A 27924-nucleotide genomic window follows, 5' to 3' on the forward strand; every position below is an offset into this window, starting at 1 on the left:
TTTTGCTTTTTTTATCGTATCGACAATATTGACAAAAAGTTTGAATATTTATCAACTCACATGATGTATGCTTACTTTTATTGAATGTATCAACTGCATAAATGGTTGATTTCGGCAACACTATTGGGAAATTTACATTTTAAGGCTCCATTTTTTTCGGTTCGAGCTTATAGAACATTATGGTAGTAAGTTATCTAATTGGTTCCTCTTTTGATAGATATGTAGATAACTGTAGATTGGTTTTGACAATTTGGGACGAAACGGAAAAGTTATATATGACGAGTGGAACATTTAGACTACATGAGTAATCAAGTAGATAATATATAAAATGTAGGCTATTAGCACATTATTGAAAAAAGTGCAATGAATTTCATTCTATATTGAAAGATATTATGCGTAGAATAGAATATACTCAATTTGATAACTCAGTATACGCGTGTATAATGAAATTCACTCCATTTTTTAATTACAAGCACTACGTATATAAAAATATTGTGGGTTACATTATTTCACAAGTATTGGAAAAAAGTATTGGAATCAAATGTGGTCAATCATTGTTTTGTCGTATGTAACCACCATCACCATGTCTTATTTGAGTCTGTATGGGAAAAAATTAATTCAATTCACTTTGAATTGAAAGTATTGAAAAAATGAGTGAAGCATTGAATTGTTGGGTGGTCGCAGTGTCGTATGTCACCTGTGTCTTGAGTGAGTTTGAGGCGGCTATGTAAATGCCGCTTCAAATTTATTACTTTGAATTAATTGTAAACAGAATAAGTTGGCAGGCATCCAATGAGCAGCGGTTTTGCTGCGTACAATCTCTCACAGAAAAGTCGATTGATTGTAACACAGAGATAACGCCGCCTATAGACAACCAACACTGTACCATACAAGCTTAGAAGATTTACATGATGTGTTCACATTCAATGTGATTAAAAATATTGATGACGTACCCGTGAAATCGTGGGTTGTGTTGGAGTAGTGTTGCTCGAAGGTATTCTTTGCAAAATAAATGAAATTATGTTTACATTAATTTATTATGTCTTGGCCTGAGTAGAATATAAGTAGATATAAGTGACAGTCTTAAGAAACACAGTCTCAACCTGAGAAGTATATTGAAATTCAAAGAACGAATCTGTAATTCATATCAGAAGTATTCAATCTAGAATTAATTTAATTGCTGCGTACCTGAAGAATCTTCAACGAACTGTATAAAGAGCTTCATGATTGTAGTTCAAGTATTGGTTCTGATAAAAATGAATGATTCAATCAGCCTGTCATAAATTTAACATTTTGAGTTCACACCATTGTTCTTTGAATTCTTCCTTGAATTTCTATTCCCTGTATTTATTTTAGAATAAACTAATTCTAGACTTACTGCAATTAACTTTCTCTTAGCAAATACATTTCCCAATAGTTATTAAAAAATCCATGTTCAACATTATTTATTAGATACATTTAATCATACATTATAACATAAAATATACATTATAACATTTAATCATAGGCTATGTACAAATTATCATTATGAAACATTATATCAATACAATATATACATACTATAATACTACATTATAATTATAATAATAATCTTAGAATATTAATCAAAAAAATAGGAGCTTCAAAAATATTTTGGGAGACAGGAATCCATACTCTTCTTTTTCTTGAGTAAGGTACAATAATATTACTGGAATATAGCTCAACTGTTCATCTCTTCGAGTTGATAGAGTTGTACTGTCACATAATTCGTAGTTCGAAATATGTAGATGACTTGTTACAGTGCTGACAGTCAGGCCAAGCGGCTGCTTATTTTCTTATAAGGATGGAAAATTTATCTTCTGAAACCCGGCTTGGTGCATTTGCATTAGACAGCGTAGTCCTCGTAAATAAATCACATCACGTAGTATTTTTAAACTTTTGACCTTCCGGATTCGTTCTTATAACCATCACTGCACTCTCTCAACCAATCTCAGTCGACCTTATAAACAAAAAGAAGACGAAAATGCACGAGGTCTGTGCATAAAACAACTCAATCTGTTCTCATCGCTAATTGGTAGGGAGCCTGCTGTTGGCCAAATTAATCATCAACTATGTTCTGGACTTTCAGTTTTATTAGGTGTATAGCTTCATTACTTTTTATTAGATGTAGCTTCATTACGTTTATAAAAATTCAATTATTTTTATGGAAAAGGTTTGTGCATTATTGAATTTAACAGTCACTCCTATGTTCTTCTTGCTTATTAAGAGGGAACATGTTGGGTAAATTATTTATCAACTACGGTACGAGTATATCTTTAAACTCTCAGTTTCATTAGTCTGCTATTTGTCCATCACAATTAAAATCTTCTCACATAAAATGTAATGATAAATAAGGAAGACGTTAAGAAAGATGGAAATTTCAGCATGCGGGCAAACCAAAAGAAAACCTAGAGGCTTCACATGGTAATCTCTATATATGTCTGTTATGAAAAAGGAATAGAAACTAATAGAGATTGCATGCAGTTGCTTTGAACTGCCACTTTTATTAGAATGAATATTGGAAAAGTAAGAAGCTGCTCAACCTTCATTTAAAAATCAGGTCAAATGTATTCAATTCAAATTTATTTGCTCCAAAAAGTTTGCAGACAAAATGGAAATGTTAGAAACCATCAATGTTAAAGCGAAATTGAAATGTTAATAGAGTTTCAAATCCAAAACCTTCAATTGGACTGACTGCTTGCTAATATTCAAATTTCTGCATAGCTCTATAGCAGTTGAATTCACTTTTTAAAAGGAGGAGAAACAACTTACTGTTGCTTTAAAATTATAAAATATTCTCAAATGATCTATGGATCTAGGAAAAAAAACATTATACAAATTATGTTATAATGATTTGAATATTGAATGGTAGCAAGTACAGAACACTCAATTATTGAAAGCAATGAATAATAATGTTTCCGAAAAAAATTAAGGTACCCCAATTTCCAAATTTCTATACGTTTCAAGGTCCCCTGAGTCCAAAAAAGTGGTTTTGGGTATTGGTCTGTATGTATGTGTGTGTGTGTGTGTGTGTGTGTGTGTGTGTGTGTGTGTGTGTGTGTGTGTGTGTGTGTGTGTGTGTGTGTGTGTGTGTGTGTGTGTGTGTGTGTGTGTGTGTGTGTGTGTGTATGTGTGTGTGTGTGTGTGTGTGTGTGTGTGTGTGTGTGTGTGTGTGTGTGTGTCTGTGTACACGATATCTCATCTCCCAATAAACGGAATGACTTGAAATTTGAAACTTAAAGTCCTTTCCCTATAAGGATCCGACACGAACAATTTCGATCAAATGTAATTCAAGATGGCAGCTAAAATGACGAAAATGTTGCCAAAAACAGGGTTTTTCGCGATATTCTCGAAAACGGCTCCAACGATTTTGATCAAATTTATACCTAAAAAATTAATTGATAAGCTCTATCAACTGCCACAAGTCCCATATCTGTAAAAATGGAGCTCCGCCCCATCTATGCAAAGTTTGATTTTAGATTCCCAATTATCAGGCTTTAGATACAATTTAAACAAAAAAATCAAGTGGAAAAGATTAAGCATGAAAATCTCTTCAATTAATGTTCAGTAACATTTTCACCTAGAATTGAAAATAAGTTCGAAATTCGAGAAAATGTTATTATTTCAATTACAAACTGTTGGCAACTGTTGATTCTATTAAATCATTCACTATGAAGAGATAGCAAACGTCGTGTGTCTCCAGCGTTATTGTCCTGTCACCAGCTGGCTTGGATCTTTGAATAGTAGACTTGAGATGCGCGGGAACACTAGCGTCAGGTGATAAATTTTCATAACGGCAAGGAAAGTTGTGTGAGTGCGCCACACCAGATTTTTTGGCCCAAGTACTGAAAAATTGAATTTTATGAACTGTAACACTACCATGAAAAGATTACCAAAAATGTTTCATTTTTATCATGAATATAATTATGTAGGCTATTGCCTTTCACATTGCCTTAGACTGAACTCACTTGAAAATCAATTACACATTCTAATACTAGCATCACAGGATTCATTCAGTTCCTAATAAGATCGTTATTGAGGCAAAAAATACTAGTTCATTTAAATTTCAAATTTGTGGGCATGAAGGCGCCTAGGCTATAGGGAAGAACAATGCAATGCGTAGGTCATGATCGACTTATAAAAATGCATCATCTAGCCTAAGATGGTGTAGAAAAAATACCATATTACTAGATCTCTTATTGATATTTTATTCAGAGCGTATCATACTCTGCAGTATATAATTGATACCTCATTTTACTGCACCTATTTTATGATAATGGGGAATTTCAATTGCGCAACGCTCATTGAAAATTGTCATAAATAATTTACGGGGCGGTAACTTGTAATCTATATTCCTCCCTCACTAATAATTTTCAATTCCTTCTCACTTCATATTGCTTCGCTCAATCTGTCTCTTACCAGCTCAGTTGAAACTATTATCTTTTCTCTTTCTAAGCAAGTTGTGTATGTATATCCAAGTGGAGTAGAAATACTAATCCTGTTCATTAACCAATTAGTTATTCTGTCATATCTTGGAATGTATTGAGTTCATATACTACCTTGAAAGTAGTTATGTGATATATTAGGTACCGTATGATTCAAAGCTACAGGTTTCACCTTCTTATCAGGTTCTAATAAAGATACAATTCATTGTGATCTGTCTTAATTTGTTTAGTATTAAGGCTTCATTATGTTGCTCCTTTTTATTCGTATTCTTCTTAAGAAATAGAAGTAGATAAATCTTTTTCCTCATATTAATATAGTTTCTATAGTGAATTTATTCTAGTGCTGATTCGATTACAACAAATTCATACAAATTAATTATCAGTGCCAGTACATAAAGGTATAATCCAAGATTAAACCATACATGGCAAATTCTCCAATAGATGACCAATTCCCAGAGTAGCCTAAAATATTGATCCCAATTGAGGAAGGTTCTGTTAATAATAAGACATTGTTGAAGGTATGGAGAGGTTCATGATATTAATAAAGATGCATATAGTCAATCAATCTTTCGAAAGATCAGTTAATTTACTTAATTTAATCAATTGAATTTGACATGAAGCAATAACTTTACAAATAAAAATCAATACAAATAAAACAAAATATCACATGAACAACCCAGGGTAGAATCAACAAATCTCTAATGCAATTCATATAAATAAGCGTATTATGTTTTTATTTCAATTGAGAAGATCTCAAACAAGTAATTATTCAAGTTTTCCTTTAATAAAAATCCTGTTGAAAAATACTGTACTCTCTATCTGATAAATTTCATAACCAAGAAGCCTACACTAATGCACCTTCATCTAGGCAAAAATCAACCAATTTCTAATTCAGTTCATATACGAGTATATATGTGATTTATTTTAACTACGACGATCTTAAACAACTAGAATAGTTGTTCTATTCTTACTTTAAAAATGAAAATGTCCACTTAGAAAGGAATAGGAAAAGATCTTTCGACTTCTTCTGTTTAAGAGCTTTGTTGTGACGTATGAATTAGAAATACCCTACTGCTGCCTATAGGCCTATAGTATATTTTATAGTGCACCCCGTTTTATTAATTAGGCCTACTATTTATTAAATAGAAAATATTTATTACTAAATGTCAATTCTGTTGAACTAATTACTCTGAATGTTTTATTTTATTTGTATCTTTGAAGTTAGTTACAAAATTTGTGTTTTATGACAATAAAAGATTATTGATCGAATAAAACAGTACCTACGATATGTGAGTTCAAATCTGTGAAATACAGAATTTTGATTAGATTTCTTAAAAACGTTCAATATACGAGAAGAAATAGCGGGTTTAATGCACTGATCATGTCCTATATATATGTAGTCTATAGCAGGGGACAGGGCGTGTCTTTTGCGGCACCTGGCGATTCCTTAAAAGGAGGACGCACGGCTCATTATGACGTCATCATTTCAGTAGGATCCACTCAAGGACTAAGTGGCGGACTCCAGCACCCAACAACCCAACAACCTACCTCACTCCAATCCACTTCAATCACCCAACAAATTGGTCATCGAAACTTGATTTGTCAGCTCCCACAACACGGCAATTATCCCACTATTCAAATGTATTATGTACCCAGTGAAACGTCAAATTTGGAGATACTTGGTGACCACTAAAGTCTTAAAGGTATTACATTGAAAAATAGGTTTGTCAGTATTGAATAAAAACATCTTCGGATAACTTTCAATGATCAGTTATAGGTTATAGCAAAATTTGAGACTTTGAAATTAGAAACTTTTTGTTCCTGTTTATTCTCATCTCAATATTTTTATTGAACAAGTGTTTGTGACAGTTTCAAGTCGTTTTATTCAATATTCAAGTTGATTTGTCAGCTTACATGATAGCCAAAAGACACAATCATATCTCTAGACATTTTTTTTTTGTAAGAAGTCACTAAAAGGTGATGGAATTCATGGGATTATTAAATTTTGTCATAAAAAGTTGATTTGAATGTTCACAGAAAAATGTCTACGGAACAGCCTTTTGAAAGAGGCAATTTGGAATATGAAACATGTTTGTAATATTATTCCCAAGAAAATTCAAAATTTGAGTTAGTGAACAAGGAATAGGTCTCTAGAAGGTAATCACCTTCTTTTAATTATTCAAGAATTGGTCTTAAAAAAGACAGTTTATTAAAATGTTTACCGGATAAAAGATGTAATATAATTTTCTTGAAATAATTCTTGACGAAAATCAAATTTTCGTTTATTCAATGTCAATAGATAAATATTTTAATACCAGAAGTACCTATAATATTATATTTAATATTTTTAATAAATTAATATTATATTATAATTGGAAATTGAAATTTCTGTTGCAAAATTACCTACAATACGGTAATAGCTTTCGATAGCGATTTATTGCTAAATTAATTATTTAGATTAGTTTATTGATTTAGAAGTGAATTTCAATTTTATGGATAATAAATAGTCTAGAGAAGGTGATGAATTTATCATTTTTTTGGAAAATTTGGACATTAAGTATTTAATTAGTCAGCTCCTACAATAATCACAAGATAAGGCAACCCCCACTTGGAATATATTATAATTATGTAAATAATACGTAGGCTACACAACTAAAAGCGATTCTCAAGTTTTAGATTTGAGACTAAATGAATAGGTAACTTTTATGAAATTCTATAATGCACGATTTCAGGTGAATAGCATAATCTAATGGTTTTTGAAGAATTTCTAGGAAAAATAATTTAAATTTTCATATATTTTTAAGTTAGTCCACTAAATTTTTAGTTAGTATATGTTTAGTTAGTATCTTATTCATTATAAGATACCACACAAATATACTATTTATGGTAACCATAAATAGGGATTTTTATTTTGCTGGAGGGTGATGAACATAAAAGCGAATGCTCAATTCTCCGAATAAATTCTGAAAATCAATGACTGCCTCTTCATTTTCACATTTTTCATCAACATTTTGCAAATTTTATTCAGTTGAAAAACTATGCATGAATTTAAATGCATAGGATTAATGTGAAGATGAGTGATATTTACATTAGAAGGATCAAAATTTACCATACAGTTCTCACAAAATTTGCCAAAATACTATTTTCCTGCTGAAGTATGCTATTCTAAACGATCATGACATTAAGTAACACCAATTTTTAAATATTACGCAGCAATACCTAAATGTGTTTGTCTAAAAATAGCGGTTACGCTATCAAGTCTGCTTTCACTTTCAAGTATATCCACTTGATACTGCAAACTCTATAGAACCTCTCACTCATTCACTATTTCACTCACCAAATCGCTTTTGCTCACTTCTTCACTCATTCACTCTTTGATATTATCGTTCCTTACTGCATTATTAAATTTATCCATTTACCGCCCTCCCTACACATTTCATACAATACATACATTTCAAATCCGTTTGATATCTTTCTAGTGTTTGAATGTCCAACTGCATATTTTCCATCCTTGTCGCTCATCATATTCCGGACCTTTCCCATAGATCTTTGATTGCGCTTACTTCATTCATTCACGCCTTTTTTCTCTTCTCTTTTCTCTATTCTCTTCCATTCAGCCTTCAACCGAGACACGACTTATTTCTGAATCAAAGTGCCCGAGATATAGACCGATTCCAACGAATGAATCGCTCCGATAATAATCATTGCTCACTGCCAATGATTTATTAAAGGCTATTGTCGTGCTTATGTTATTGTTATTATATGCCAGATTCCATTTGTTGCTTCCGCACTCTATAACTGAATATTCCGTAATACCTCTTGATTTACTCGTAGGAATATATAAAAGAAATGGTTGATTTCAATACATATAGCTTCAAAAGAAGCAGATGAAGAAGAAGAGAGAGAGAGAAAAAGGAAAAAACATGGGTGAAGAAACAGAAAATTTAAAAGAAGAAAAAGATTGAGGAGCAGGAGAGAGGAGGAAAAGGAGAAGGAGAGAGGAGGAAAAGGAGAAGGAGGAGAAGAAGGAGAAGGAGGAGGAACTGTAGGAGGTGGAGAAGGAGGAAGAGGAGTAGGGAGGAGGAGAGGGAGAGGGGGAGGAGGAGGAGGAGGAGGAGGAGGAGGAGGAGGAGGAAAAGGACGAAACAATAAGATTGAAGATTTAATGTAATATGAATTATTAGTGTACCCCTTGGTAGGAGATCTTAGAAGAACTAGTAGAAGGAAGAACCTTCTCAGGAGAAAGGAGCAGGAGCAGTTGAACAAAAGGTTTAGCAATTGAATAATGACTAGTGTTAGTGCTTCTCAACCTTATTAGTTGCCTTCTCCAACTTACAATGTCTTCTATAAAATCATTCATAGCTATTTGGATTTTTGGTGAAGAATAAAAATCAAAAAATATATTTATGAATAAACAATAGAAAAATTGTATCAAAAATCTGTTAACGTTAGTTGACATAAATGATCTATAATATAATACAGGAAAGAATTGCCTACACGGACGGGAAATTAACGAATGACGCATCATCATGTCTGAACTACTGGACTGATTAACTTGAAATTTTTCATATAGATTCTTTATTTACCTAGAATTGTTATTGGTCTATCTTAAATTCTTCAAAGATTTCAGTAGGTCAAGTTTTCAGTTTGTCAAGTTTTTAAGTAGACCCTTGAGGAGCACGGGTTACCTGCTAGTTATTTAATAAAAATAAGCAATAACTTTTGACTAATTTTGACACCATAATTAAATGTTTGCTCTTTCAAATATTTAGTCAGTATTGGAAAGGAATACTTAGAGGTGTGCAGAACTGTAGACTACTATATATAATGCTCATGCTGTTCTCCAAATGGGGAATTCTTCGAATTCCAAATGTTATCCAAAAATAATTTAAATTAATCTGTACAAATGCTTAATTTTAGAATGATAAAATCAATTTTGAGAAGCTGATACTGTTATTTCAATTCTATCATTTTGCCATTTTATGAAACAATTGAAAATATAATTAAAATATGAACTAAAAAAACAAATATGAGCAATAGATAATAATAATATTCATCAATTCTAGATGTAATACAAAATACAAATGATACTACTAGACTGCCTGTTGGTAATAATATCCATACAATTTTATGCTTGTAAACTTCCACCTCATAACACAGTTTTTAGAAAAATTTTTTAGACTCGACTTAATATTATTCAATTTTCCAGTTAAACCAACACCCTAAACATATAAAAACATCCCACATTTGGTTGTGGGTCGTTGAATTCCTTATTACATTTACTACCATTATCAGTGCAGCATTGTGATATGTGTTAATAAACAGGCTCGGTACGTAACTCACACGTCCACCAGTAAATCACTGCAACATTTATGAAGTTAGTTGGCGTCATAAATCCAGTAATTGTCGAAAGCTCGTAAAGCTCTCTGATGACGGCTGTAGACAATTGAAGCGTGGTTCGAATCCATTCGACTGTCTGTCGTCTCATTCTCATAACAAGATCAAATCCAAGAGCGCGTCACTAACTAGCTATATCCGCTAGTTATTCGATTTGAACCTTATCTTTATTCATTCATTTATTACACTATCAAAATGATAGGGAGAGGAAAAATAAGGTAACTTTGTGCTATTCCTCTCCCAAATTTAGATAACACATAGTCCGAAATAGGTCAAGTCTTATAGTTCTTCAATTCACAAAATTTTCAGTCCTCAAGTATTCTCACAAAGTACATTTTCAAATTTAGATGCTTCAAAATAAAACATAGAAGAATTATTTCACATTATAACCAAAATATGAAATATTCACATATTAAAAATATAATTTTTGTATCTGTGCAAACAGTGCGCTAAATTTTAGTCTGAAGGTGTAGTGGAGCTTTCTGGTAACTTCTTGAAATTTGTTTGTTATAGTTGGGGTTTTATTTCTGGAAGAAAAGCAATTGAAATCAATGAGTATATTGTTTCCATCATAATAATAAATACACGGTGTCTTGGGTGGAAATTATCCATTACTAAAATGTTTAAATCGTTCATCAATATGATACTGTAAGGCTCAATACTGCCATACATGACATCAAACCATCTAATTTTCTTGAATTTAATTTTTAATATTACACTGTGAGTTGGAAATCTAGTTGCGGACTCGAAATTGGAGGAATTTCTTTATTGTAAGTTTGTTATCAGCCTTCTTACTCCTCCTACATGTAATATCCTCTTTTGGTACCGAGTGATTCAACAATTTTCATAAATTAGTTCCTGCTTCCAAAAATCGTGCTTCAAAATGTCAAATAATACGAATATCTCCAGAAACATCATTTAAATTTCAAATGATCTGAGTTGCAACCCACATTATTGGCACAAAAACACTTTATCTCCATTTATTTTTAATTTTTGAAAGATTTTAACTTCCTGAAGGCTCTAGTTATGGAGCATTAGGCAAGTCAGGTCAGTGAGTGAATCTTAATCATTATTACACTTAAAAGTTTAACTTTTGAGTTCCCTGTTGTTGATGATGTTTTATGATATTCATACATACATTTGTACTCTGAAACTGCCGAAATATCCGAGCATCATTAGAATATTTCAAATGACCTGAGCCACAACCCACATGGGGATTAAAAGTGCAGGTCTTTTGAGTTGCTCGCTTAACCGAGACTGGTTTGCAAGACGATTTTGTCTCCAGCAACCTTCGCAAACAAACAGCATTCTTGACCAGTCGCGACATCGAATCCCTTGACCACACTCCTACTCATCAAGAGAGTACTGTATCTCTAGTGAAATCAAATTCTCAAAGACTTCATCGAAGATTGCTAAGCTTTAAAACCTTGATAGTAATGATATTGGTAACACGATTTTCAATTAATCTACCAGGTTGAATTTCTATCTGATTGGAACCGTATATATGGAAAATTGTCATATCAAAAATGGAAGATTTATTAAAAATTGTAGTTAACCAATAGCTGGAATATTATTTCTGTAAAATACCGTAGTTATTTCAAATAATAATAATATTATTATACCGTCATATCAAAAGCTTTATTTGATGAAAGAGCCCACCTACTCCGATTATTTAAATAATAAATAGCGAGTCTATTGTTTTAAATTACAGTAATATTGTAAGCTCATTTTCAATCATTTTCAGAAGAAAAAATCTGAATATAATGATGTTTATTGATTAACAGAAATATTAATTTCTGTTTTGACATCTTTTATTTGCTTAGCATAGTAAAGATTTTGCATAATTATATAGATGATAGTAAGGCATATATCGATGAGAAAACTCTTTTTACTAAATATTTACAGCTTGAAATTGAAAATGTCAGAGGATAAAAGATCACCAAAATTTATATTCAGATCAAAATCCTCTTCCTGATATCTATCTCTACAAAGTATATACCGTACATAAAGTCGAAGCTGCTTGACGTGAGAAGACAATAAATTTCCCCCGTCATTGCGATTTGATCTGTTCTGCTTCTCTCCATGTCCCTCCTCTGTTTGGTTCACTCTCCTCGAAGGTTGAATGACTTTTGAATTGTGTGCTGATGTCACCGTCATTTATGGTTCAGCATCTCCTGTTGCTCTCTGTGAGGCAATGACCATTTAAGTCTCCGCGCAAACATGGAAACAAGTATTATGCCAATTACCTCATTGTTTGCTTGTTGTCAAAATGTTTGAACAAGAAATTATTTTGCGCAGTTCAAATTTGCGCACTTGGGCGAGTATTTTTGGATTCACCTTGGAATTTTGCCGCTTAGGTCTTCTTCCGGGATGTAGAAATTCCATAGTCTACAGGTATAAAAATGCAATAAAAGTTATACTATTGAGAGTATATTTATATTTTCAAAAAAAGTTTTTAAAACAAAACAACAGAGTTATTTCTGTTGTTTTTAAAATGCAGGTCTAACCCACGAATTGATACGGTAGTACAACACCAGAAATTAAAGTAGATTAAAGAACTTACACTAGATTAAAAAAAGTAAATTCTTATTGCAAATAAAAGTAGATCTCTCATGAAGTACAATAAATCTAAAGTAAGTGGTCATGAACACTGGAATGGACTTGGAATTGCAATTAATGTCCTCGTTTATCTTCATACAGTCACTTTCAATAAATTATGAAGTTTCACTCAGGCTGTGATGGTCTTGCATTTCTAGTGCTTCATAAAAGCTACATTCTGAATTAAGTAATGAAGCAGTGTGGTACTTTCAGCTTACAAGTGGATTGTCATTTATGATTCCCCCAAGAATAATCACCGAGATGATATAAAGTAGAAATGAATAATTGTTTGATTCTTTATAATCGCAGTTGGAGATTTTCTTGGAACAAAATACAGGTAGACCTATTATCCTATTATCTACGGTCACTGTGGTAATTAAGAATACAATGCTAATTTTCATGGAATGTAAAGAAACTGTATTGTGCAGGAATAGAACTTCTTTCTATTCTTTTCTATGGGACAATTTTTGGCTGATTGTCTGTTTTTTCTCTGCTCAATATTGCTCTTTAAAGCCTGTTGCAATTTTCGCCTTTTTACAATATAAAACATGTTAAACACATACCGGTTCTACATTGATCATTGAGAAAGTGTTATGTTGAGAGTTTAAATAATTCTAACCAATTACTGGAAATGCCAGATTACTTTAAGAAGCACTGTATAATATATTCCAAGAAATTGTGTAGAACTCTCTTTGGTATTTATTTATAGCTGCTAGAATTGACAAAATCAATGTGAATGATTGTTTGAGCTATAAAAACGATGATAATGACCTTATGTTACTCTTATATAAGATTAATTCGAAAATATAGGTAGGCCTACCTACTTCTTGATGAATTCCAGATTGACGGGAGGAAAAATTTATACAGTAGCCTATTACATTTGACAAAGAACATTCAAAACATTGTGGTAGGAAACGGGTTTTTGTACCCCCATATCACATTATTTATAAGATAATATTTTTTCAAAATTGAATTTGTTATAAAAAGTTAGGGCTCGAATAATGAAGAGTGATGATAAAACTAATATATAATTAATTGCAAAAGAGAAAGACCAGAAAACCAATTTATAACAAGGGAATGGAGTTGAGAGAGTGTGGGAAAAATATTATGAAGTTATAAATTTATGCTTGATATAAATTAGAAGGTTATATTAAGGTAATTGTACAGAAGGTTATTCAAATGGAAAAAATCTTTATACAATTTTATGTGATTTCATGAATTTTATGTGATTTCATAAATGCAGCATCTATTTATATACAGTTTACCACCCGCCTGATTGCTGCTTGGACAGAAATGATCAGGAGTCAAATCTGAACTGAACTCTGTGATAATTTATGCTTTGAACTTTTACACGCAATGAAGAGTTGTAATTTTGGTGGAGCAGGGAGGGGAGGTGGGTGAAGAGGAGGAAAAGAGAAGAAGAAGAAGGAGGAAGAGGATGATGATGATGAGGGGGAGGAGAAGGAGGAATAGAAGAAGGAGATTGATAAGGAATAGTTAAAGATAAAAAGAGAAGAAAAATGAAATAGACTGAAGAGTAGAATTGGAAGAGAAGGAGGTGGTGAGGGGTAGGAGGAGGAATAGGAGAAGTAGGAGGAGGAGAAAGCGCATGAATGTGTGGTCTAGATGGTGGGGGGGAGGTAGAAAGAGGGGCGAAATACACGCTAGACGTCAGCTTTGGAAATAGCCTTCTAAACGTAGCGGTGATATCATCAGTGGTCCAAAGGAGTTATCAGCTCCCAGGTGTTATAATATTTCTCCATCTTTGTCTAGCTAACACGCAAATCTCTCAATCAAATCAATCCAATTCTTTATCACTCTCTTACTTTATCAATAGTTGAACAATCATCTCCATCCGGTAATGTACCTTCCTCCATCTTTCTCTAACTCGCTACACCCAAACCTCTCAATCAAGTCAATCTAATTCTTCATCACTCTCTCCTTTTTTATCGATAAATTAACAATCAACTCCGTCCGCTAACAAATTGTGCGTATTACTATGACCCATTCATATAAATATTTCAACGCTACAACTTGTTTTGTTCCTAATCAATTCAGCTTGTCTTCCATTAGAATTTATTATTTCATTTCAGCGGAATTCTCATTTGGCTTGTAGTCATTTATCATCCCTTGCATAGCATTCCACATCGCCAAGGGTTCTCTATCATTTCTCTCTCTTGTCGTCTTGTCTCTGGCATTATAATTTCATTCATCATTTGTTGCAGAGAAAGAATTTAAAAAATAAAAATCATTAAAGTTAAACATTAGATGTTTATCATTGACGTTTTCCAAGTTATTTCTACAATTTGAAACAAAAAATCTTCCAATACTTTAAGTTACTGAGGAAATAATATTAAACAATTATTTTGTGTCGCCTGTCAATATAATAATAATATCGAGTGACCTGGCTGGCTCAGGTCTGGTGTCAGAGTTTTCAGGTCATAACTGATCAATTTCAGGGCCTCTGACTTAACCTCTGACAGTAGGTTTAAAATTCCTTGTGATTTCACTCAGTAAAAATTTCGTTTGATAATGTGATAGTCTTTAAAAATTCGTGTGATTTCACTTTCATCATTCTTGAAATATTAGAGCCGATTAAACTGCTGGGTTTTGTCCTAGACAGTAAATTGAGTTGGAGTAGCTACATAGAGTATCTGTGTAAGAAACTGTCCAGAGTTATGTACCTACTAAGAAAACTAAAATGTTGTGTCAGTAGGGAGGTACTTATTCTGACTTACTATGGTTTGTTTCATTCCCATCTCAATTATGGGCTCCGTCTTTGGGGTAACTCAAGTGATATGAAGAAGGCATTTATTTGGCAAAAAAAAGCAATTCGCTGCATTGTTGGTCTAAGGAGTGTTGAAAGCTGTAAAAATTGTTTTATCGAGCTTGGAATCATGACTCTCCCTTCAATGTACATTTATTGTAACCTGGTCCATGTTAAAAAAACCTAACTCTATCAACAAGACATAGCCATCAGCATGAACATAGAACTAGAAATAAGAATAACGTAATTACCCCATACATCAGACTGCAAAAAACATTCAAAAGCTATAAGTATCAACAATACTTATTATTCAATAAATGACCGACAAGAATAAAAAATTTACCACAAAAAAAGTTCATATCTACAGTAGCACAATGGCTCAAAAAACAGGCTTTTTATACAATTGACGAATACCTAAGTCATAACGTGAGCATCTGACTGTTTTATATTATATTTGTATATGTATATATGTATACATATGTGTACATGTTTAATGTTATGTATATATGTGTTAGCGGTACGATATATTGTTAGTATATGCAATGCTATGTTTTATCTCCACATGACGTTTGTTTATAACATTTGTAATTTTCGATGACAAGAATAAAGATTATTGATTATTGATTAACCTAAGGACTGCTTTTTAGGCAACCGGGACCGACGAATTAACGTATCCATTCGAAACGTAGCTCTCAATAAAAACCGTTATCATAAATTGACAATTTGGTAAATTGATTGAGGATAACAGACATTATAACTTAATATTATTAGAGGGGTTCATAAGTGATTGTGATTTTCTTAGAGTTTGAAATAATCACATAAGTTGTTAAAATTATATAAGTTACAATCAAAATCAAGGAATAAAGTAAGTGATAGGTAACTTTCTTCTAGTATTGGAAAGAACCAAGGAACATATTTATCTAAAAGGCGTTGATTAAATTTCACCCAAAAATACTGCTTGGAGTTGATGGATATTATTTTTGTTGAAATTTATCAACAAGAATGATAACAAAACCACGATTTATTTTTACTGTATTCCCAGACTTTAATAGAGACTGAAACATTTTACTCAAGAAAAATAAAATTTAATTAATATTTAGGTAATATTTTTAGTTAAAATATCGTAGGCAGTTTATTGAAATTTCTTCTTACTTATATACAATTTTATTATAAAATATATAAATTATTCCATATTCTAGTAGAGTGGCCAAATTTATGTAAAGATGGGTTTTTTCTTGATAGGTTTCGGCAATTAATTTCAACAAGCTATTTACTTAAGCATAGCCACCTCTAAGCATAATACCTCTAATAGAGGTGGCTATGACATAAGTAAAAAGCGAGTACGGTAGATACGCATGTTGCAACAAAAAATTAGTAAAAAAACTTATTAAGCTCCTTATTTAAATAGTGATTTACGGTAGCTAATTATATCATATACCTTGGTAAATTACTAGTTTTTATTAAATATATAACTTTTAACTTGATTTTATCAATACTTAGGTTTATCAAGAGTATTTTTTGTATTAAGCCAATGTGCGCAAATTCAAACTAGTGCTTCAAAGTTCAAGTCCTCATTTAAAATCAGAGAAATTTTTCTACATACTATTGGCAGCACTGATTCCTTGTTACAGCTGTTTCTACAAGGACTAGGTTATGAGGAGTGGAGTGGACGATCATCTCATGTCTTGTGTGCTTTTCTTTGTAAATTCGTAAAACGTGCTTCTATAAATGAAATTGACATAGTTTTTAAGTTTTATATTTTGATTCATTCATAAATGATGCACGGACCCTGAAATGAAGCATTTTAGAGTGAGCTCTAACTTCTTTTTTATAACTTCATGCTCTTGTAACGTCAAGTATTATTTGCTGTGACACTAACGTCATAGACGTGATCAAACTTGTGCAATGACACTTTTAATTCCGATTAAAATTTGATTTACGTATTTTTTCTGAACCTGGATCCATTAAATAAAAATCTGTTTTGTGAATTATATTAAGTATCAGTGCTCGGCTCTTTACTAAATGTACATTTGAAGTCAGGAAAACATAACCTCTATATATTTCAAGGTAAGCATTTATATTATCATTAGAAGTTGACGTTGAAGAACGTGATATTTTTTAAAACTATTCATATTATTTTAGGTTGACATGCTATTAAAATTATAATGTGTAGCTTGTTGTACATTATTTTTAATAAGAAACAGTTTGAAAAGCTGACCAAAGATAGCAAGTCATATTGAAAACATTAATTTCATGTTTGATATTGTTAGAAAATGGATCAATATTCTAAGTTGAGGACCCCCAAGGCAGGTGTTGATTAACTAAGCATCAAGTTCCTAGGAATTGCATGAGCAAAATTATTATGCATAATAGCCTGATTATAATGGGAAATTTCAATTTGTAAGTTAAAACTAAAGTAGCTAATTTAGCAAGTTCCCAAGAACAGTTGGTAAGTACCGTAAGGAAAAAACAGTACCTATATAATTTATATAGAAAGACAATTAAGCTACATAAAAACAAAAAAAGGATCAGCTTTATTAACTAAAGTAGAATTGAAATAAATATGCTATATAATTAAGTTTAAACAACAAATCAAATCAGTAAATAAATCTTTAGTAACATCTTTATTCATTAATACTAAATGATTATATTTTATTTATAATGCTTTTTATAACATTTTATATTTCTATTGATAGGTCTAATAATCCCAAATGTTGTATTGAGAGGTTGGTGACACTGTCAGATGATGATGGCACTGGTTTGGTGCGTGTATGTGTTCTGGAGAATGACTTGACAACATATAAAATAAAATGCTCTTATACCGTAACTTGCTTTGTTTACAAGAACCAATGAGAGAAGCCTTCTTGTGAAATTGATCACAAAATTAAAATTTAACCGGCTTTTGTGCAACCGGGCCTGACTGTGACAGATTTTTTTAAACTATCCTTTTATGCAGTTAGCATAATTCATAAGTATAAACTTGATTAAATTGCTTTGTGAATACTCTTCTTTTAAAACTAACATCGATAAATTTTTGCCATATTAAAAAAACAGCAACTCCTTAGCAGTCCAACAGTAGACTTTATAAATAGACATGACATAATGCTTAAAATTGGATGCATGTGGTGTTTTCAATGGATGGATTGTCTAAATTTTTGTTATCTGTTTTATGACATTAGAGCAGGCTTATCGTTTTCCTCAAGTTGATTATTGTTTGTTGAATTGACGCTCAAATTATAGTTTCCATGTTAGTTATATAACTGATAAGAGGTTTACTTGTGGCAGATTTGAAGTTGAGGTCTTTCAAGTTTACAACAATTTTAACGACATTTATTTACAAGTTTATTTCAACTTTGAGTAACACTCATACGATTTTTTTTATTATAAAAATATACTTATTGTTATGTTTTCATGTGCTGTTTTTCTATGGACTGACGTCTTGCCTTTCATCATTTACGTAGCAAGAACATTCATACTTATAAAAATGATAAATACTATAACAATTTTTTCACTTCAAATAGATATACATACCTCATATATCATTTTATTCGACCAGAAATTAAAAAAAGTCATCCTTTTAATTAGGGTACAAACACACTGAAAGCGGAGCGTGGCATGGCGTTCTAGAGGGGAGCGTGACGTGGTCAGAGCGTTCATGATACACACAGGAAGCGTCTGAGCGTCAAGCGTCAAGGGCCTAGAAAATGGCGTTTTAAAATAACCTGATTCCCCAACATTATTTGATCTTGATATGACTAAATTCATTTTTAAAATTATTATACCACATAAGGGTTGTTTGTAGTACTATGTCACAGTCTGAAAAAGATAAATTCTTAGTTCTTGGAAAAACGAGAGACTAGACTAACAGCTCAAACTAGTATTTTGCTTAAAAAATTTCATTGTATTCGTAATTTACTATGAAAATCTTCATCCGCCAATACCAGTGGTTCGTAATCCACCGAGAATATTACAAACATACAACTCTGCTTCATGTCAGCATCATCCTTGCCTTGCCAAATTTTGCAAGTTGATAATTTAGAATGTTTCTAAATTTCATTATCAAGAAACAAGTTGAAATTTCTCAGTTTCAAGAAAACCAATTATTCTGCTCCTAAAAATCAAATGCTAAACTCTACTCTATTTGCTACTAGGTCTCGCAGACAAGTTTAGATCTATACTGCAACACTAACTTTATGAATCTCTTCCGTAATAACTCACTGTTGATTGAACGTTTCTACAACTTATATGTATCCTGGTTAGAGCTATTTGTCAGAATTAAATTGCCATAAATTTATCCAGAGACCACCAATAATGAATCATGCTCGACCAATGATCTCCAGACATCAACAATTAGCCATCATTTGGCGCATGGCGTCTGCATCAATTGCTTAATTGTGCTGATTCAGTTGTCTTGATGGCATTTTAATTGTTTATTTGGAACACAATACGCAAAACAAACAATAAATTATTTTGACTGGGACGAACTCATCAGCTGATTAACCTTTCTAGAAGGCATCTTCCTCCTTTTCCCCCTCCTTGTACTTTTCCTTCTGTTTTTCGATCCCTCCTCAATTCTCCTCCTCCTCAGCTATTTTACATTTCCCTTCTTCTCCACTTCCTTAGATCTCTTTTTCTTCTCCTTTTTTCTTATCTAGGGACAGTTGAGGTAGCAGTGCAAAAGTCTTCAGTTCTCAAGTCTGATGTTGTTCACTTGGACTAAATTAAGCGAATGCTGATAGAAGAATCCTATGGTAATCTAATGGAAAACTCTGTAGCATTTTTACTATTTTAATATCGAACTAACAAGACTATTTCATCTTATTATTTCGAAGAATCTTTCTGACATGTCTGAGAAGAATTCTTTCTACTTATGTTACTACTAAATTTGCGGTACTATTCTATCTATCTCTCAACTCAAATTGAATTCAATACTATTCGATTATGTCTGTTTCAAGAAATTTCATTTCCTTTTAATTTTGACTCGTATTCTTTATTCCCACCCACTTCAAAAACTGTAGAGTTCAGAGTGACTAACAATAGATATTTTCCCTTTCAACTAATGGTTTCAAGGTGTTGTACAATATAGAATTTCATAAATCTATACATGTCAGTCTCACTATCTATCTACTGTCGACTTCCCAATGATACTTAGTTGAATTGTCTGTAAACTAAATTAGAATTTATTGGACTATTCATTCATTCCCAGTGATTTACACGCTCAATATCAAACTTGTTGTGTTATTTATTGGGTACAAGTTGTTAACTTCTTGTCATTTTAAATTAATCAAACCGTTTGTTCAGAACCGATATAACACTGTAAATAATTATTATATTTACTATAATGGCTGCCGTATTATTAGGTGGAAATAATTTAAAATAAGTATTCACGATTTTGTAAAATGTGTTCGTATATTATTAACTAGCAGTTAACCAGTGCTCCGCAAGGGACCGATTAAAAACTTGAAGAAACTTTGATGCAATGAAATCTTGAGGAATTAAAAATAGGGCTATAACCATCCTTGGTAATATTAAATCTATATGCAAAATTTCAAGTTAATCAGTCCAGTAGTTAAGACGTGATGATGCCTCATTCGTATTTTTCCTATCCCGTACGTGTATAAGCCAGTTCTTTCCTTTATTATAATATAGATTACTTATAACTATATATATACCTCGATAGGTGTTTTGGATCTCACCTAAAACGGGCTATTCAAAAATGCGTCTAAAGTGCTGGGAAAATTATGCATCCCCAGTTGAATCCCATATTTATGTCATTACAGCTCTATAAAGGATTCTAGCCTTTGATAAAGTAGATCTTGATTAACTCATATATTACATGGTTTACGATAATGTATAAGTCTACATAGCGTTGAAAAAGCTACGCTAGCGTTTAATATCACCCTGCTGTCCAATAAATTTGTTTGATACAACTTAACAAGATTTCTATTTGAAGTGGAACATTTTGGAAGTTCTACTTTCAACTTGATATGTGATAAGGATAGGTATTACTCGTATATTCAAATTAACTAGATAGTGGATCAGTATTTCAATTTATCAGATCCTCTCCATTCTCATTCTCTTTCCTATAGTGTTACTTCATCATTTCCTCCTCTGCTTGTATTCTGTTTTTACTAATTCTTGAAATTTTTTTCCTTTTTCTTCATCTTATTGCTTCACCGTTTTCTACGAATTTCCTCTTATCTTCTCCCTGCCTCCCTTCCTTTCACTCCTCCTTCTCATTCACAAATTTACTCTTCTCTCCCTCCTCATCCCACTGCCTCCGTTTATCTTCTTTTCTGTTTGATTGAATTATTATTGTCTTCAAAGTCTCTACATTTTCAACTGCCTCTTCGTGCATTTTCTCTCCATCGTTTCAATATATATTTCCTCCATCTCTACTACCACTTCCTTATCCTTCTTATAGTCTTCTCCTGCTTCTTTGTTTTTATTTTTGGCAAATCAAATTCAATATTTACCCGCTACAACTTTATTTTATCATATTTTTCATTTATCGTCCATTGTGTCTGAGTCTCCTTCTCCATCTTCCTCTCCATCTTCTTCTCTCTTTTTCTTATTAAATTCCTTGTGTTCGTCTTCTCATACTTTTCCTTCTCCTCCTCCTCCTCCTCCTCTGTTCCACCCCCGCCATCCTCCTCTACCTGCTCTCCTCATTCTTCACCCTGCCCTTTGCAGCTAGCTCACTACTAATCGCGGGGAGTGTGAACTATCACACATCCGACCGACTGCGGCATGGCTCACAAGTGGGCGTACTCACTACTTTGTATCAGTACGTCATATTTGTCGGTTGTTTTTCTTTTCGTGTTAGTGAATGAACTTGAATTGACCTTCGACCCCTTCTGGTCGCTTCCGATCTCATTTGGCGGACACTCACTTCACTTATTTATTTGTTGTTTTTGCGCCAATCCCACGCTTCTAATAGGTGGCGCCAAAACTGTTCAATGCCTCATTGTAATAGTGGTTTCTGTCACAAGTTCATATTTCCGAGTACGACACCACTCTGAAATTGCTGTAAAAACGTCGAATGCATTTCCCCAATATGCAAGCTCTGCTCGGGAGCAAAATAATTTTTAAGCCGTGGTTTAATACTTGAAATCATCGTATTTTCCGTCGATTTGCTCCGGTATGCGCAAGGCTTTATGTGGATATTCGTATTGAAGTAGGTCCTTTCAATATTGTTTCTTGTCTGGATTGCAGAAACATTTATTCCTGGGATGTATCGCATAAATTATCATAATATAATTTGGTACATGCTGTAACACCTTTAAGATCTGTTCGACTTTAGCAGCAAGGTTTTTTACCAGCAAGGCTATTTCTTACCGGCAAGCTTGATTTATTTCTATTTATCGTTGAGAATAATGCCTAAATAAGCTCTAGGCTTGTGCGTGAATAATGAGAAAGATGGTGATGAAAGATAAGTGGACCTATAGCTGTAAGGCGTTCCGAACCACCGGGAAGCAAATTTTAAACTCTTAAATTATATTCAGTGCAGTCGGCTCCCGTTCTACAGTAGTAGTAGGCGAATGTGTTTTCAACTTATGTGAGTGATTAGAACCATTGAGCCAATCTTCCCCCTAGGCTATTCTGGGATGTGTTTTATGAAATTCAGAAGTCCAGTAATATAGGAGAAAGAATTCCACACCTAAACTGTACCCTTTACTATTTACGTGTAATGTAGCGTTTTATTATTTTGAAGGACTTCTAAATTTCTATAAAACAGGCATTATGAGACCTTACATCAGATCTTATCAGCGGATAAAACTTCTTGAAATACGGCTGTGGACAGCATTTGTGTATTTTGAGCTTCAATTTCGAAAGCAGTCGAAATATTTTAATCATCCTGCTCTCCAATTACGTGTTTTACATGATTTGATTTTTGTTACATATTGAACCCAGTACTTGAAATTAATAAATTAAATATTTATACCCTAATTTACCTTACTTGGTAAATTTGTATTATGATCTATATAATCGTATGATCTTCCTATGTTCTATATATTCGTTATTAGAAGTCCGTTTTCTCTAAAATGTAATAATATGAATTTAATCATAATCTTTATCAACACTATAATTTTGAAAAACTGCTCGAAACTCATTGCAATCAATATAATTTTTCCTATCAACTTTTACCTCAATTGATCAATATGTAATTTCTAGTTATGAATTATATTTATCACTATAAACTAGAGTTACTTTGAAATTAATATAATCACTACCTATACAAAAAATCATACATAAGGTTTATCGATCACACAATCAAGGGACAAGTATTTAAAAATAATTTAAATTTGTTCAGATAACGAGGAATACGAACACCTATTTCTTACCGGTATTTCCCAATTAGGAATATTGATGACATTTCAAATTTTAGCGGAGGCCTACTCCAATGTTTACAATAAAATCGATCACATTTTTTACTATTTCCGCTTTGTACACAATTTTTATTTTCAATTCAGCACGCCTACATAATAGTCGGTTGTAAAGATCTATTTATAGTTTTTCACGTAATATTTTCCAGCAATAAGAGATCTTCGATTTTTCTCAATAAATAACAGTCATACAGGTCAGTGATCTTTGATTGATTCATCTGTCTGGCTGGGAAAATAAATGTCTACTATACACGGCATCTTATTGTTTTCTCAGTGGTTCTCCAAGTTTATGTAGCAGGATGACATCAACCTTATTGCTCTTCTGTAGACGGGTACACTAGACTGCAATTGAACGAGAATGACATCAAGCTCATAACTTTCCTTATGTCTATACATCTATACACTTGAAACATCTCCAATGTATATACGATAATTTATATCATCATGTCCTTTTATTGGAATGACGTATTCTATCCTGCCAATACCTCATCTCTCTGGGTAATATTTCGGTTGAATCTGTGTGTCATGGTGTGGCGCCTACATCACTTTTTCATCTCATCATCTTATGAGAGTAGATTTTTTTATGTCTCCCACGGCGTTATATAATATTTCTGGATAAGCTATGACGACTCCATAGATCATCTCTTGTAATCTGACCACTGATGTTATAATCTGATGTCATTTCTGTTGAAAGTTTTGTTAAATTTTGGGGTGTGAATTTTGTATGATAAAAATTGTTTCCGGGCGTACAAAAAATTTTTGAATATTAGCGCTTATCGAATTTCCATCTAGCTGTTTACCCTGTTGTCAATATTTGCAGTATCAGAAGTCTTCGGGGTGATTTACAGCATTTAATTTGGATTTTCGTTCAAAAATTGTTTACTGCAATAATTGAAATATTTAACATTTAAAATTTTGTTCGATTTGAACACAATTTGAATTAATTTTATTTATTAAAATGTTAAGAGTACCTGTTTGTTCCGTACCTTCCGTAGCTTACCTAACCCTGACTCTAACCCTGTATCGACCAGTTCTTATGAGAACCTACAAATTAATTTTAGCCTCTTGTTGTAAACAAGTTGCAAACATCTTTGTTCCATACACTTCCAATTTATCATTGATAATCGACTTATTATAAGCGACACTATTTTATAATTTCGTTAAATCGCTTGTCATTCTATTTTTCGTGGGAGTTCGAACAACCATTGGTACTCTCCCCAATGAAAAGCATACGATGGTGATTTTATTCTTCTGCTTTTATTTCCATTATTTACATTGGCATTTACATTTCCTCCAATAAATAGTCTACAATTAATGACTATTGCGAAATTTTCTTCGAAAGTTTGTTATGGTTTGTTTATTTTACATATTTAATTTTATTGTTTCATTTGTTATTATTTTTGTATGATTTCTTCTACATTTTTTTATTTTATTTTGTTTCAGAAAGCACCCAGTCACCTATCGAAAATAGAATACTATTGGCACCATTTACGTTCAGCAACTTCTATAATAACTCAAAAAGGAAAGTTGAATTTTGAATCAAATCTTTTCGGAAATGTCAAATCTCTCCTACATACGTGGCGAATCAAAATTATCAGTATTCAGTCAGCTTATTATTATTTTGTGATAGAAGGGTTTTTGTATTGTAAAATGAGTGAAAAAGTGATAATGTATTGTTACAACGAGCGGTAGTTAAGATTGAGCATCACATAACAACATTTTCCGCGGGTTTTCTGATTGTTCATGTCGTCAATTTCGGTCATCTAGAAGATTTGTGAATGATGGAGAACCTTCATAACAGTATTGGCACAGTGTCTGGAAAAATAACCACCAGAAAAATGATGTCATTGCGCAGTCGCAATGCAATACCTTCTGCATCTTCGTCGTCATGGCAACCAAGAACAAACACTCGGAGGTCGGCCAGGATAGCCAGGTAATAATCATTTTTCTATATCAAGTATTTCAAATTTATTTATAAATTTTTCATAAATTTTATAGCTGGAAAGATGGCATTTGAAAACGATTTTTAAGGTCATAATTGACCAAATGAGAATTGTTTGCCTAGAAACCAGAAAAAAATAACCTAGATTTTGGTTGCAGGGCATCTAAAGCTGCGTTTACACCAAAGTTAATAACAAAATGTTAATAACTTAATTCATATAGATTCTATTAGTTTGAACATTACTTATCATACACATGATGAACATATGTGTTTGTCAAGTTCCGTTCAATCTAATAGAATCTATAATGATTAAGTTATTAACATTTTGTTAATAACTTTGGTGTAAACCCAGCTTAAGCCTTGCTTGATTGATTATTCTCAAGAATCATTCATAAATACGGTGCTAGTAGATTTCTGTTAATTTTTCGTGTATTTCAAAAACAAGGGCTCCACTCTCTCAAATCTGTGAATCTACAGACTAACGTTTTAATTTTTTGGTGCCTGAGGGGAGTATCTAAGTCGATACTTTTCTTGAAAGAATAATCTTGATTATTTGCATCAAAAACCTTTCTCCAACATCAACATTTAGAAGTAAGAAGTATGCTTAGTCTCGCCCCTTGTGGGTTGGGGGTGCTTTGAGTCAAACATCGTACTCAAGAATGTGTTGAAAACCAGAATTCACCCACAGTATCTCTACTTGTCGTAGGAGGCGACTAAAAGGGACCCCAAGGCAACTCCAGAAGTTGCTTTGCCTTCAATCCCACGGGATTTGCCCCATCAGGGCAGTCTCGGAGGGGCAAAAAGAAAAACCCAAGAGACCAGAGATGGGTGAAAATCCAGGCACAAATGTAGGTCAAGAGGCTGAGTCGAGGGTGACCAGGTGCCCTAGAGGCAATTTGGCGACCCCTCCATCAGGGGAAGGACCTACAAAAAAGCCAGGAGTGGAACTCACGTAGGTCACGAGTTTATGGGTGGAGTGGCCAAAACTCACCACTGCTCAAAGAAGGGCGGCCATTCAAGCAAAACTTCTTGGGAGAGGTGAGGCTTTTGACCCTGCAGAGTTTCGGAGGGGCAAAAAGAAAAACCCAAGAGACCAGAGATGGGTGAAACTCCAGGCACAAATGTGGGTCAAGAGGCTGAGTCGAGGGTGGCCGGACGCCGGGCGCCCTAGAGGCAACTTGGCCACCCCTTCCTCAGCGGAAGGACCTTCAAAGAAGGCCAGGAGTGGAACTCACGTAGGTCACGAGGACTAATCAGTCTGAAGAGACTGCCAAGCATATCGCACTGGATTGCGACAAGCAACCAGGTGATGAATGGGATGTTAGTATAGGGAAAAACTCCTGGTTCTTGTAAAGGACACAAGTATTGGTTTGCTCAACTAACATACTACTTGGGAACACAATAAGCTTCGGTTGACGTGTGGGGTTCTTTGAACCTTTGGACCTTGAATCGGTCCATTCAAAAACAATAAACAATAATGCTTTGTCTCCAATGGCAGAGGCTAAGATGTTGGACGCATAAGCTCAATTAGAGTTATTCAAATTTGGTCACTTCCAGTACTTACTTTACATCCGAGGGAAAAGAGGTAATACTTGAGAATTTTGAGTATCATCAGATTTCAGGTACATAGTATGAGTGTTGTCTTTGAAATTCTTTTTTTGTGAATATAATTCTGTTTGGATTGTGGCTCAGTCGTCATATTTTAGGTTACATTGCATCACTTACTGAAACATTGCCATTGCTAACTTTCAAGAAATTTATGAAATATTTTGTGACCTCTACATAGGATTATGGACAATAAATAACGTCTTATCAGAATGTATGAGAAATTGCTCTGTAATCTCCTCTACGACGTAATTTTTTATCACAACATTTTATCTGCACAGTAATTTCTGGTGATGAACTCATTTTTCGAATGTTAGTTGAGTATATACTTATTTTTCACTTATATTTATCGTAAATTTTTGCAATAAATTAATGGGGTGTGGTCTTCATTGTTATATTTTCAGTATAAGGCGGTCTTCTTTTTGTTATTCGTAGTATCAATCTAGATCAATTCCTAACCCTTGATAACTCATCTTATTGTCCAATCATCAACAACTCTTTCTTTTCCTCCTTCTCTTACTCCTCCTCTTTATATTATCCTCCATATTCTTCCTCTCCTCCTTTTCACTCCCTCACTCACCCTCCCTCCTTCTTTCTTCTTATCATCCTCTTCATACTTTAACTGATATGTTCGACTACTACGACTAGTAAACAAATCTATTAACATCAAAGATCAAACAAAAACTAATTTTCAAAATACTTTTTGACTGACTCATGACAATAAAATTCGCGATAATTTTTCCACAGTCAATGACACTTGGGCTT

At 33.0% G+C, this 27924-nt stretch overlaps 1 protein-coding gene across 5 annotated transcripts in view; it reads left to right on the forward strand.

The window, feature by feature from the left end:
- The window catches only part of LOC111044525, an 89789-nt gene that overhangs the window by 7776 nt on the left and 54089 nt on the right, over positions 1 to 27924 (forward strand). For 2 of the 5 annotated variants that reach the window (XM_039432308.1, XM_039432307.1), the window contains exon 3: positions 25056 to 25545. The exons of 2 other annotated variants lie outside the window; for them this stretch is intronic. In XM_039432308.1, coding sequence (XP_039288242.1) covers positions 25391 to 25545 — 155 coding nt within the window. In that variant the 5' untranslated portion in view covers positions 25056 to 25390. Of the gene's footprint in view, positions 1 to 16845; positions 17293 to 25055; positions 25546 to 27924 lie in introns of those variants that run through there. One more of the 5 variants, XM_039432306.1, reaches the window with a different exon arrangement.

This window comes from Nilaparvata lugens, chromosome 7 (genome assembly GCF_014356525.2).
Source record: "Nilaparvata lugens isolate BPH chromosome 7, ASM1435652v1, whole genome shotgun sequence".
In the NCBI taxonomy this organism is placed as follows: Eukaryota; Metazoa; Arthropoda; class Insecta; order Hemiptera; family Delphacidae; genus Nilaparvata; species Nilaparvata lugens.